Below are 14,069 nucleotides of genomic sequence, written 5' to 3'. Positions count from 1 at the left end.
AACATCCTGTATGTGGCAACCGTATAATTAGTTTTACGAGCATAATCTTATCAATACTATAATTAAATCTATGATGGGCTGTGTTTTCACATAAATGTGTCCTTGGAATATAATTTTCAACGAAAAGCACAGATATTTAGCGAGTGTTTTATGGATCACAAATAGAGATAGATCGAAAGGGAAATTCTGCTGATTTCAAGCGTATTTATAGCTTTCGTTTTCAATGGAAATCGTTGGTCGAGTATCGTCACGGTTAATAACGATGCTGCATCGTAGAGGGTACGTGTCTCGAATATCAATGATTCGCGTCTAGTTACGAATTACGTACAACGCGCTTCCATGTGAGTCATGTATTTGCGTGCAATTAGCGGAGAATTGCGCGAAACATCGCTGCACCCTCTGCACGCGGCTCCGTTGTGTTGCGTTTGTAGAGAACAACGTTTAATTCATGGTAAAGCTAAAACGACGGAAGGATGAAAGCAGCTTAATCGCTGCTTTTCGCCGTATTAGAATTTCCTCGATGCCACCTACCAAGCTATTATTAGAAACGAAAATCCTTCTCTACGATGATTCTCGCAAATCGTTTTATGCGAAATACTTTATGGAAAATTATAAGAAATTCATATTCAAAAAATGTATATCGCTACACTCAACAAATGAAAAAGAGATCTCGCGACTGAAGTAAAACTTCTAATTTTATCTTTCGATCAAAATAGATTCGCGAATCGAGGCGAAGAGTAACCTGTTCCTCTACGATGATTTATGCGAATCGTCTTATATGAAATACCATGGAGAATCATATGTGTGAACCCACACCTTGAAAAATATGCATTATTAGACTCGGCAAATGAAAAAGAAATCTCACAATTGAAGTAGATGCATAGATCGCAGCAAGAAATAATCTGTTCCAATTAAACGCATATTTTAATGTCTATATTTTCAAGCCACGCGTTTAATGTACATAGTATTTGATATCTTCAAGATATCATCCCTGAAGCAGAGATAAAGATAGAACGGTATCATCCACTAGAGAATTTTCGTTTCGAAAGCGTGGTCGATAGCGGTATCGCGACTGGTTTCTCGACACAACTTTGACTTTTTTCCCCATTACGGAGCATCTCTTATGAGGAAATCGTACGAGCTTATCGAAGAATCCTACACGATAGATGCAGATTAGTATTGGACGCAGATTTGGTACAATTAAGAGCGGCGTATTCGTCGTGGGTAGAAGCGAGTCGAAATGAAACCGCAAAAGAGAACGGTGAAAGATGATCTACGACTAGGTTTTTCGCAGGGTGTATTATATCAAGGAAGACGAGACAGTGGGAAACTAAGGCAAGTGCGATCAGCATTTCGAGGCCGATAAATTACTATTTTTTTAGGCACTCTACAGACGCTACGTTCTACAGATGTTAGAAAACGTGTACTTATTTTTTTCTTCCTGAGACGCGAGCAAAGTGAATTTTATTATACGAAGCACACATCTCTTGTCTGAGTATCCATTTGCTCGAGAGTTTTTACCCATTTCTACTGCCGCTTACAAAAAGTACTTCAAAGCGTGCAATCTGTAGTTATATATCTCTTTAAATTAAGGACCGAGCAATAATAATGCGTAAAAGCTTTCCTACAAATGCCCCATAAGTATATAGCAATAGCAGATGCGTTACAAAGGTCCAACTACGCGAATCGGAGATACAAAACGAATGTCTATAATTGGAGAAAATTCATCGTGACATTATGAAATATGTATCTCAATTCCTTCAAATTTCATAAAACAGCAGTATCTTCACAGACGAACAAAACATCGTGCAAATTCCTGAAATTCCCTTCCGCAATTGCGATTTGAATCGAGTAAAATTCAACGATACAAATTGACTAAAGAGAGATTACGAATATAAAATGTTTCGCGTTAACTTTGGTCCTTAAGATAAAATAAGTTTCAACAAAATTTGTCGGGAGAAGTACGCAAATACAATATAATATTTTGCAAAAGTTTGATATCACAGCGTAGTATATCTGTTGCTCCCAAGGAAAAATATACAGAATTTGTGTGATAGTCGATACGTTAATAACGAATTAAATAACATACAGAGATTTTCGTATGCATTTGTAAGATCAGCTCGGTGAAAGAAGAAGAAGAAGAAGAACGACAACAACAACAACGTGACACTTTCCAAATCGATCGAGAGCGAGCCCGACCATGGCAGTTATCTGTGGCAGATAAGTTGAAACGTGTAGGCGTCGCATGCATCAGAATCGACGATCGTCCGTGGGTCGTTTATTAAACGTAGGAGTTTGAACGATCGCGAGAAAAGGAAATTAAAGAACGATGTTATCACTGGGTACACTTGTTACTTTACTCTGATCATTAAGCCTGGAAATCAAAACGAACTAATCTTCGACGAGGTTGACACGCCATGCTAATATAGATGCTAGCTGCTAATCCAACGTCCCTGCTCTGCGTTTCTAGATACGAGATTTAAAACTCAAGTTTGACACACCTATGACAAACAGAGTAGCCGTATCGCGTTCAATCCGACCAATATTTAAATGTAGAATGTCTACCTCAACGCGTGAATATTTATGAATTAAATTCGCACGAAGGTTATAAATTATCTTCTTCCTCGAGGATTAATTACTAGCTTCATTCTTATATTTACCATCTCCGTTAATTGAGATTTACGTCTTAATTGGTGCATTATTATGTGGTATATCATGATAGAAAAATAAAAGTTTTTCCCTATCTTATGTAAAGATTTATGGTCAGAATTTCGAACTCACTTTGAAACGAACTCGTATAGAAGCTTAATTAACGTCTTCGATTTAATATGTTTCAATTCTTTTAAATTGTTAAGCATCTTCCTGTATAAACTATAGAACGCTAAGGGGAATTAATAAAATACAGATAATAACGTTATTTACGATTGTGTTCAACGTGTATTACAGGACGCGACACGAGCAATATAAGATCGTTTATTTATTTAGCGACGAAGCCCAAAGAAACCGTTCGAGGTGCGCTTCGACAGAATGTTCGAGGAAGGTGCAAAGCCGACATGTAGGTGGACTGCACTTACGTGCATATCGTATACGTCTGATACGATAAAGAAATATATTTCTACGGATACGGTTGACACATTCGGCGGTAGGTGAAGCAGTATAGCGATCGCGTTAGAGTCACGCGTGGGAGCGCATCGCATACTTATGCTCGTCCAAGATCTTTCGAGGGATTTACTGGTCTTCTTAGTAGCTTCAACTCGTTCGAGATTTCCGTTCTTGTGTAGCAAACGCTTACTTTACTGACGGCACTGGAAGCAGTTCTGATCCGAACAACTATACTTATTCTGAGCTATATATACATACTGTGGAAGATCTTGAATTCGAAATTTTCAAGTTAAAGTCTTTGATAAATCACAGACCATCGGATAAAGAAATGTTTGTTCGTAGAAATAAATAATTGCGGTATGATATCACTGTTTAAAATCACTGAACCTTGGACATTGACTCGAACAATATTAACAATACGAGTGGAGGTTGACATTCCGACAAAAGAGGGAACATCGCGTGTCTGACAACCTGCAATCATCGTTGCAAGCGCGAAAGCTCGTTCCGTATCCTACGTTATGAAGCGAAAAGCTACGACAATGAAGGAGTCCTGAGATAGGTCCGAGAAAATTACCGTGTTGCCGCTTTACAGGCGGAATAATTTCTCTGGTATTACGCGTAGAAATGTTGCTCATCCACGCGTCCTTTACCCTTCTTTCTTCTCGTTTCCTCTTCGTAGTTTCTCGTCGAAATTTCTCGGTTACATCGTGAGAATCACGTTTACAATATTTCGAATTTCACGTTTTATCTTATGTCGTCCTACAATGAATTAACTCGTAATATTTCTAACGCTTATTATTTGTAATACTCGTAATGCTTGGAAGAAAGATACTTATGAAAATATCAAAGTCATTTAGGTTTGAAAATGAGTTTGTAAAATAACAAATTCACATTTTATAGTTGTATCTGTATTTCTATAGACACGTGAGATCTTTCAAACGATTATTTATCCTTTGAAATAAGTGAGTATGAAACAGTTGGTGACCACAATAAGAGCACCCCGTGGAGTAGAAGATGACCGTGTGATGTATACGTTCTGATGTTTGTTTATCCAGACACCGGATACATGGAATTTTCTCCTTCCCCGTGTATTCTCTTTCCTTCATTATTATTCCCATTCTTCTTACGAAAAGCGTCCAGAAAAATTGAAAGAGCAACGTGTAGGTCGCATTGTGGGTCAGCTCGCCTACGTCTTGGATACGAGGTTGGACGCTCATCCGACCATGTTACTTTACCAAGGGTACTTGATAGACTGGAATAAATAACTGCGGGAAGGAAATCGTGATAGGATATGACGTTTCTCTGTGTCATAGATAAAAAGAAATCTAATTGCTTTCCAAGCGATAGCGTAATCTTAATTACGTTTGGTATATACCCTGTTGATAAAAAAATTGCACGAGTCAAATAATTATGTCGAAGCAAATGAAAAAGGTTAAATTATGTCCAAGCCATTCTTTCGAAACTACGAACACTTTATCGATACACGAGAGCTAAAGAAATCAGAAACCTTCTTCGTATCCAGACATATTTACAGCCGAGAGGATCATTTTACCGCAAGCGTAGAATTTTCGTCGCTTTCTATCTTTATGAAAATCAGTTTTTATTGTGGCTACTTGCTACGCATGGCCACTCGACGGAAGTAAAAAAAAATATGAATTATCGTCTCGCTATTGAGCACAGGAAGGAAAATTAGATGACCGAGATCGATAGGTGGGAAATAGCTGCCCGGCTGTAACACTCGACTCGTTATCCGAGTCCCATGTTCTGTTTCAAAAGCTTCCTGATAAAATTATTAGGACGTAGAAGATTCATAGGATGCTCTTGTCTGATTATTTCGCTGATCTCTTCAAACGTTTTAGGATAGAAGATAAACGAGATGAATATTATTTTATCTGTCATCGTTATTTTTTAAGCACGCTCAATTTTATTCGATACGCTTTATAATCATTTTTACGAGTAACGTTCGCTGTTTCTCATTACCCTGTGAATTTTTCTGTTACAGGCTCATGTAGTGTCCGCGTTCGAGCAATCTTTGTCCAACATGACACAACGTTTACAACAACTTACTGCAACGGCGGAAAAGAAAGTAAGCGATCTATTACCGACCTAATAGTTTTCAACACTTTCTAAACGAGCATATAAAATCACCGATATAAAAACAATATCACATCGAATTCTATCGACTAAATTTGTACTTCAAATAGGAGTTTCATCGTAAAGGACCGCTATTCAAATATGAAGTCTCTAACGGTGCAACGATAGCACGAAATTTAAAGGGATGAACATTTCCACCTTGAACCATTGATTTTCCATATACAAAGATGCCATGAATCACATACGACAGAAATGAACGATCATCTCCCTATACCTTTCCCCTATTTATAAGCTAACCTTCGTAGTTACGATTTCTCGAAAACCTGGCATCTTATTTCAAATTGTTAAGATGCACGCAAATCGAAACCTCGACCAAACGATTAATCGCTCGCTGTTTCCAAAATCGCCTCCAAATCAAAGATTAAATCGCCCAGGTGACTTGAAAATCATGCAATTATTATCCTCTTACCCTGATAATAAGGTTAAGCTATTAAACGGTCTCACCATGATTCCCATCCCTGCAGAAGACGCAAAGGCTCTCGGTCTTCGAGTTCCAGATTCCGACAGCTTTAAATCAAATTCGACCTCGTTTAAAGGCCCTGCTCGCCTATCCAGTCCCAAGTCCACTAGAAAAAGATCGAACGACGATAGCAAACTCAAGAAAGACGTTAAGCGTCATCGAAATATGGACGTGAAAACGTCGAAGAAGCTACCGGATTTAAAGCAAGAACAAAAGGCTCAACGAACCGCTACGTTAGAAACGCTGAGTATTTTACACGCGAAATTGGAACGAGGGCTGAAAAATATTTCGAACAGGACGAAAGCGCGACCAAAATTTCATCCGGATACTCCAAGGGACTCCGGTACCCCAGCGAATTCAAGTCCGACCACGATACGCACATCCGGCCGTAAATCGACAATCGGCGGTAAACTGAGGAAAAAATCGTCGACCTCCCAGGGAAACAAGCCAGACAAACTTAGGAAAGAATCGAGCTCAAAATCCACAAAACAATTGTTCAGCATGGCTGAATCGTGGAGCAGCGACTCCGTGGTCAGTCATTCGGATAACTGTGCCTGCTGTCACAGCCGAGAGCCTTGCCCCTTTCACGGAAGCGACTTCTACGGAAAATAAAACTACTCTGTTTGTTCTATCATCTGAGAAATTTCCATGCTTTACTAACGAATGCGCAAATAAGTCGATGTAGTTACTAGGAGATATACGATGAAGTTTGAAGAAAATCTCGTAATTTACTGTAAACCAAAGGTTAGAGTCCGAAGTGAAATTAAGTAACGAGTTGTGAAATAGATACAAATTTAGATGTTTTATTCGACTAATTATGCTGTCAAGTGCAAGATGCATTTTACTGTACAAAGTACGCTGGTATGATCGTCGGTATAAGGATTATTTCTTATATTTTTTTCAGATAGCGATACAATCATTCATTAAATCGCGTAGCTACCGTCGTAGTACAACTTGCATTCGTGTTGTTGAAAGATAGAAATAAAATATGAAGACAAACTGCATGCGTAATACTATCACAGTTTCGTACAGTTATATGGAAGAAAAGGAAAGTTTCTTTTTTTTATGCTCCTTTCTCTAATATCGTTTCTATGTGTTCATAAATCTTTCGGTGCAACAATATATCACGAATCGCACAGTCACTCGTGACGCGCGTATTTACTCGAAACTTTCTTAACTTGTACAAGCGTACCGGCATTCTTTGCAAATCACCAGATAAAATCTGCGATCTGCGGTCGAGAAAAGAAAAAGCAATATTACTACAATTTACCTGTTAATTTCAGGATTCCGAACTTCAAGAATTAAGAGAAACTATCGAAAGGCTTCGCAAGCAAAGCGCGGAAGCTGGTTTAAACAACGGACCACCCGCGAACAACGGTCGCCGTCACACCCTCGGCGATTCCGATTCTGGGACGACAGGCTGCACTGGTAACAGCAACCATCAGGGTGCTTCGATGGCGAGACAGTTGTCCGCGGATAGTGTCACTTCGTTGAACTCGTTGAGCAGCGCCTGTTCGGCCAGCAGCCATCACAAGAAGAAAGGTTGGCTTCGTAGCTCGTTTTCAAAGGCTTTCTCGAGATCACGGAAGAACAGGCATGGCTCCGTTTCCGACGCCGAAGATTGCAAGGAGAGCGCTAGCGGAGACCTGAGCGCACCGAACAGCCCTAGATTGCCGAGCGCCTCCAAACACGACTCTTCCCGAGCTCAAGGTACTCGAAGTAACGGACAGAAATCACCCGAAGTGGAGAATCCATTGACCGGAAGCAAAAGCAGTTCGGCCTTGTACAAAAAAGAGGACGAAGACGTGGTGGAACTGAAGAAACAGCTCAGGGAAAAGGATCTTGTGTTAACAGATATTAGACTCGAGGCTCTGTCATCGGCGCATCAACTGGAATCGTTGAAAGACACTGTTATCAAGATGAGGGTAAACATATTTTTAATCTTGTGGAAAAATTCTTAGATTTTCAACTTTCTTGTACGACATGAAAGAATCAAATTTTCTTTACAGAACGAAATGCTTAATCTGAAGCAAAACAACGAGCGTCTGCAGAGATTAGTAACGTCAAAATCCTTAACATCCTCCCAGTCGTCACTGCCTAGCGATCCAGACAGACGTTTCAGCATGACAGAAGTAGCTTCCACTGTTGCTGCGCTTTCGAATGGCGATACCAGTACGACGGCAGACCAGTTAGAAGATTTAAATGTACCGGAACACCCAGTAGTCCCATCAACCACCTCAACTACAGGAGAACCAACTTTGGAACAAGATACGGATGGGAAAAGGATTAACGTTGCCATTTATCTAGGTAGCGAGAAAAATTTCAACTATAATCTCGTAACTGGAAGCACGTCGGATGGCAGCATCGGTGAACCTCCTCATTGTATTATCGCGAGCGTTTGCATCAGCAACAAAACTACATGGGACTCCCTTGATTCTACTGTAAGGCGATGCTTCAAGGAGTACGTTTCGAGAGTCGATCCTGTGACAAACTTGGGTCTGGGAGTCGAATGCGTCGCTGCTTATCACCTTGGAGAAGCTTCTAGGTATGTGTATTATAATAACTATTTTTTCTTACCGATGTGTATACTGATATTTTATTTTATAAAAATACCCCGAAACACTTACACGTATATTTTTGTAATATCTTCTGATATAGGTGTACCACGGATTCCCAGCATCCAGAGTTACTTCCTTGCGGTTACTTGATCGGCCACGTGAAAACCATTTATCTGGTGCTTTCCGGTTACTCATGGCTGGCTGTGGATACTCTCATACCACGGTCCATTGTGCAGCGATTGATATCTCTGCTAACTGAACATCGTAGAGTCATTCTGTGCGGACCCAGTGGTACCGGCAAGAGTTATTTAGCTGGAAAATTAGCTCATGCGTTGGTCGATGCCGATAACGATACAAAGGATGCCACGGCGGTAGCCACGTTCAATGTGGACCACAAGTCCAGCAAAGAACTCAGGCAATATCTCGCGCATATCGCCGAAAGATGTGATTCAAACGCAGCTGACGAACTACCAAGGGTAATCATCCTCGAGAACTTGCAGCACGCCGCATCTTTAGGAGAATTATTTAGTGGCCTGCTTGGTACTAGACATTCATCTTGTCCAGCTATTATTGGCACCATGAGTCAGGCCACTTGTAGTACCACGAATCTTCAGTTACATCACAATTTTAGGTACATCTTATCATCTAACTTACCCTTTAACGAGAGACAGCCCACTTGTCGTATATTTTTATTAGCGCTTCTTTTTTTCTGCAACGAATATCTTATTTTCAGGTGGGTGCTTTGCGCTAATCACATGGAACCAGTTAAGGGATTCTTAGGACGTTATCTCAGGCGGAAGCTGTTGGAACACGAGTTGCGTGAGTGCGGCGGAACTAGAAACGCAGAAATGGCAGCAGTTGTCGAATGGTTGCCCCGGGTGTGGCTACATCTCAACAAGTTCCTAGAAACCCATAGCAGTTCCGATGTGACAATAGGTAAGATCATTAACAATATTTATACTCAGTTCAGTAATATCGGCTTCATCATAGACATATGAAATTAAACGTATAACTTCTAGGACCGCGACTATTTCTGTCCTGTCCGATGGAAGTAACGGGTTCTCAAGTATGGTTTACGGACTTATGGAACTACTCTGTAGTACCTTATCTGGTAGAAGCAGTCAGAGAAGGTTTAACACTTTACGGTAGACGCGTGAGTGGAAATGGAAATGGAGATTCATCCTGGGAAGACCCGGCTCAATTTATCACATCGAGTTATCCCTGGATTTCTACGCACGCGGTACACGGTGGTAGCGATGCTCTTCTTCGTTTACGACCTGAGGACGTTGGCTACGATGTTGTTACGTCTGGACACACTTCCGGAGTCGGCGCATCTAGTGTGAAAAGCCTTGGTAGCACACATAGCGATACAGAAGGAGATCCACTAGTTAGTATCTTCACTTTTAATAAATTTAACTCTTGAATGATACAACATGGAAATCAGTATTAGAAGTTCTACTTATTTATTAAGTTCATTGAATATTATGTTTAGCGCTTCCTGAATCTCGTGATATGATAATTAATTAAAATTTCTCTTTGTTACAGCTGAATATGTTGATGAGGTTACAGGAAGCAGCCAATTATTCGAGTCCTCATAGCAACGACAGTGACTCGGTTACCTCCCTTGACTCGTCGCACACTCGACAGTCCGAAGATTTAAGTTCATCGACATCTTCGTCGAGAGGCGTAGAATCAGCACTTTAATTCAATTCTGCTCTCATTAATGAAAATGAAACACAACTTCTGAATATAATCGTGCATCAGGCCAGTTTGTAATATTCAGTTTGAAGAATAACAATTTATACCTATTTGGCCGTATGAGAATAAATGCATACGAAAATTTGAAATGAAAAAAAAGAAGGAAAAGAATCAAAAATAAATTTTGAATACCTTTAGGATATAAATCTTCTCTTTCTAACTTTTTACGACAAAAAAATATCAAATGTTAAACGATCGAGCTATAAGCGAGGACTAAGGTATTTTCAGCAGTGCGTGATATGATACTCTTTATAAAACATGTCCTTCCATTTGCTCTTACACGAGGCGACAATGTGCATTACAAATGAAATTAAAAATGTCGAGAAAAATTTTTCAATGCCTACAGCTGGCCTATATTTATTCTAGATCTTTATGTGCGTCATGCACTTCGGTGTGATATGTAATTAAATAAGTAAGAGACAAGCAAGCGATACTTCTATGTTCTTTGAATATACCGACGTATGAACGCATACGTCGTCACGCGATGCAATAATCTACGCTGCCGTTACGGAAGTACGAGTCTATTTTAAACAGATACATTTCTATGATCAAATCAAATACGATTAAGTGTAGCTTAACGCGAATCTACTCGAGAAATTTGGATGGAATATACAACAGTATTATCATAGGGCGTAAAAATAAAGGGCTTCGAACTGAGCCAAGATTTAGGATCGAGGAACCACCATTCCTCACGTCCACTACTTTCAGGTAATAGCTTATCGTATTCGATATACGGATCTCATGGACGGACCGCTCAACAGAGTATTGTTTCGCCTTCAGAAATACAGCGCAGTTCGAAGTGAGTATGTACTGATGGGTGTGCGTGCAAAAATAGTCTATTTATACATACTTTGCTACGAAATCTCTATTTAATTAAAAAATGTTAATATAATATATTATATATATATACACACACAACCTAACGATGATGGCGCTAAATTTATGTTACGAATAAAGTTTATAATTAGCCAGTAAGATACGTGAGTAATATTCTGGTCATGTAACATTGTAAATACAAAATACGAATGGAATGTACGATGACGCTAGATGCAAATTTGATTCGAAGTCCCATAGTAGCCTGCAAGATCAATTTTGGTTATGGCGTGTAAAGTGTATAAAAGAAAAAAGAGACGGAAAGCAAAGGAATTGAATGCTTTATGTGCAATTTATCAGATTGCAACGTACCAACTGCCAGAAGCCAAAATAACAGAAAATAGCACAGGCTACGCCGAATATACATAGTGTACATGTTTGATAAACCTTGAAGTCGATTTCAGATTTCGATCAGTATCACAATGTCCATGAATACGATGTGCATGTAATAATTATACAGTCACATTTACAGGTTTTTTACGTTTGTACCGTATTTATACGCTGTACGACGCTGCACTGGACCTTTATCCAAATAACGATAATTATTGTGTCATCAAATAAATCACACTAAACTTCATATGGTTGGATTAATTCGACCGTTCTTTTTAACCAACTTCATCTTCCACATTGTACGGTAATCGTATGTACAATCCTTTACCTAGGTATTAATGATAAATTGAATGAAATTACATAGGCAAAGCTGTTTTATTTAGATCAAAGATATACATACACTGTACTTGTGCATAAATATGAAGTAATAAGAGTATTAAGTAGTAAATATAAATAATCCAGCAATATTTTACTAAGTCTTAAATTTCAACGAACTTTACTGGAATGACATTAAAAAAGTATTGTTTGCACCTATATCATTTATAAAATATGAATGTGTTCCTAACATCTTAAGCATTAAAGTTCATACTAAATATTGGATAAAATATATACATATATATATATATATATATATATATATATATATATATATAGGCTACCGATGGTCTAAAATAACGTTGGAAGCATACTTCTTATTTTTCAAACAATATTCTACAACTGCATAAATAGTAAGTAGTCTTCTATCCATGGCACTTAAATGAGCTTCTGTAATAAGGGGTTGAACACCAGCCATTACGGATTCATGAGCAGCAAGTCTTGCAAGAGCTATGCTTAATGTACCACCACTAAATAATTTCAAACGATCCCATGTAGTTTTGTGAATCCTAAAATGAAAGTAGAGTTAATAATTCTGAAAAACTTAGAACTTTAATGAAGACATTGCACTTTTTATTATAAATAAACAAGATTAATACATATATAAATACGCACATACAACACTGATACAAAGGTGCTAAAATATCAAAATGATCTATATCAGGATTTCCAAGACTTTTCCCATTATCAATTAACAACACAGCTGGATTATGAAAATTATTCTGTGCTAATTCGTAATGATGGCGATCACCATTATCCATCAAAAAGTCAAAAATCGCAGTATCTACTAAATCTAAAAGCCTGCTCGACGATTGCGGAGAATATGCTTTAGTGTCTTTCACCTAAAAAATCGAATATTTCCATGTTATTATTGAGAAAAAAGAAAAAGAAAAATAGACTTGTTGCATACGTTTATCTAATAGACTTACTTTTTCACAATAGTTATCATCTGTTTCCCATGCTGCAAGCTTGTTTTTTTTATATGTCCTTTGCCATGGATGACGATGTTTTACAAGTCTTAGATATCGTGGTAACCAAGAAATTAAAGCACCTTCTAAAATATCTCCTACTCCACACACTGGATCCACGGGAGAGCAATAATGACAAACACCATACAAACAAGTATCATTACCATCTTGATACATAGTAGCATAAAGTTCAGGCGTTGCACGAGGCCGAATTTCATTCCTTAAGTCAACTAAAAAGATTTAATACAAAATACTAAAATTTTTTGCACGCAATCTATATAAAATTATATATATATAAATTTTTACTAGAATTTCTATAGGAATATACGTTTTCTTATAACAGTAAGCGGCACTCTTCTTAAGGCCAGTAAGGAAGATAAATAGAACGCTACTACTTCGGCATTGTGTCGATCTTTTCCATGATAAACAGGTCCTCGAATAATAGCGTCCCTAGAATACCATTGAGGCTTGAACATCGCCTTCGTTCCGTGTTCTAAAGTTAGCATCAATTTCAATTGCGTACCAAGTGGTGCGTTATCTGCACGCATCACTTTTGATTTACGCAAGATATCTAAAATTGTTCCTAATTCAGGCGCAACCGGTGGTATTAACTGATGGGCATCAGGCCACTAAAATATCAATTATTAAAATAGTTTACAATAAAAAGATATTTTATATTATTCGTTCTAGACACATCTCGATACAATACTAACATTATTGTTAGGTATACTCCATATATTTTGAACAGCATTAGGCATTATCCTTAATTCAGTAAATAATCTTTCCAATACTATTACATAGCTAGTATTTTTGCTTAAAATATCTTGACGGTAATAACTGTATTTCCTCTTTAATCTTTTTATCATATCTTTCGCAACTGATTTTTGCGAAACTTGTAAATTTTGTTCCGCTTGAGATATTAACTGTTCCTGTTCCGGCTTTAATTGCGAAATAGGCATGCCTTTAGAAGAAGTTTTGTGCGACGAGCTCTCTACAATCATTCGAATAAAATATACATTGACGCTAAGGACAAGAATCAAAAGACCGCCCAAAGCGATGAGAGCACAGCGTCGGCCAATCATCTGTGAACAAAATGTCAATTGAATAAACGTAACATAGATGGCGCACTACAGGTTTACTTGAATATTATAACAGGGCGACTATATGGCTTGAAGATCAATCTATACTTACGCCATTTTTGTTCTTGTGAATTCTTTTTTCAATATAATTTCCCTAACATATAATAAACATTTTAATGCATGTATATGTACTAAAAGGAGTCTGTGAAGACTAAACTGATTAATATCGATAATACAAAATCAATTTTCTAAATCAAATGTAACGATTTTATCTAAGAGATTCTATGAAACAAGTGTTAAAATACTGTAACATGTAACATAACGACACAGTTTTAACGAAGCTGTACATATATGAGTTACGAATTGAATTCAAAGAATACTGAAAAGCTGTTTTGTAAAGAAAAACATCTAT

The 14,069-nt window shown here is 38.1% G+C and overlaps 3 protein-coding genes across 10 annotated transcripts in view; 2 read left to right on the top strand and 1 right to left on the bottom strand.

Moving 5' to 3' along the window:
- LOC117206179 (protein sickie) overlaps positions 1-11,482 on the top strand; it is a 192,776-nt gene extending 181,294 nt beyond the window's left edge. For all 8 annotated transcript variants that reach the window (XM_033445293.1, XM_033445289.1, XM_033445290.1 and 5 more), the window contains 7 exons: positions 5,105-5,188; positions 7,000-7,641; positions 7,726-8,261; positions 8,375-8,905; positions 9,008-9,210; positions 9,294-9,661; positions 9,820-11,482. In XM_033445293.1, the coding sequence (XP_033301184.1) occupies positions 5,105-5,188; positions 7,000-7,641; positions 7,726-8,261; positions 8,375-8,905; positions 9,008-9,210; positions 9,294-9,661; positions 9,820-9,978 (2,523 nt within the window). In that variant the 3' untranslated portion in view covers positions 9,979-11,482. The remainder of the gene's footprint in view (positions 1-5,104; positions 5,189-6,999; positions 7,642-7,725; positions 8,262-8,374; positions 8,906-9,007; positions 9,211-9,293; positions 9,662-9,819) is intronic.
- Positions 5,195-6,980, top strand: LOC117206189. The gene is made up of 2 exons (XM_033445320.1): positions 5,195-5,630; positions 5,721-6,980. The coding sequence occupies exons 1-2, from the start codon at positions 5,546-5,548 to the stop codon at positions 6,326-6,328; spliced, it is 693 nt and encodes a 230-aa protein (XP_033301211.1). The 5' UTR covers positions 5,195-5,545; the 3' UTR covers positions 6,329-6,980.
- Positions 11,483-11,586: 104 nt separating the features above from the next.
- LOC117206183 (glycosaminoglycan xylosylkinase) lies at positions 11,587-13,792 on the bottom strand. The gene is given in 9 exon segments (XM_033445314.1): positions 11,587-11,843; positions 11,874-12,119; positions 12,226-12,452; positions 12,540-12,808; positions 12,907-13,207; positions 13,292-13,390; positions 13,392-13,516; positions 13,519-13,660; positions 13,770-13,792. Coding segments are annotated over 7 exon segments (1,392 nt in total). The 5' UTR covers positions 13,770-13,792; the 3' UTR covers positions 11,587-11,843; positions 11,874-11,890.
- Between the last annotated feature and the right edge of the window lie 277 nt (positions 13,793-14,069).

Source organism: Bombus bifarius, unplaced genomic scaffold (assembly GCF_011952205.1).
Source record: "Bombus bifarius isolate JDL3187 unplaced genomic scaffold, Bbif_JDL3187 scf7180000007996, whole genome shotgun sequence".
Lineage (NCBI taxonomy): Eukaryota > Metazoa > Arthropoda > Insecta > Hymenoptera > Apidae > Bombus > Bombus bifarius.
The sequence above is the reverse complement of the archived record's forward strand: the minus strand, read 5'-3'. Positions and strand labels throughout refer to the sequence as shown.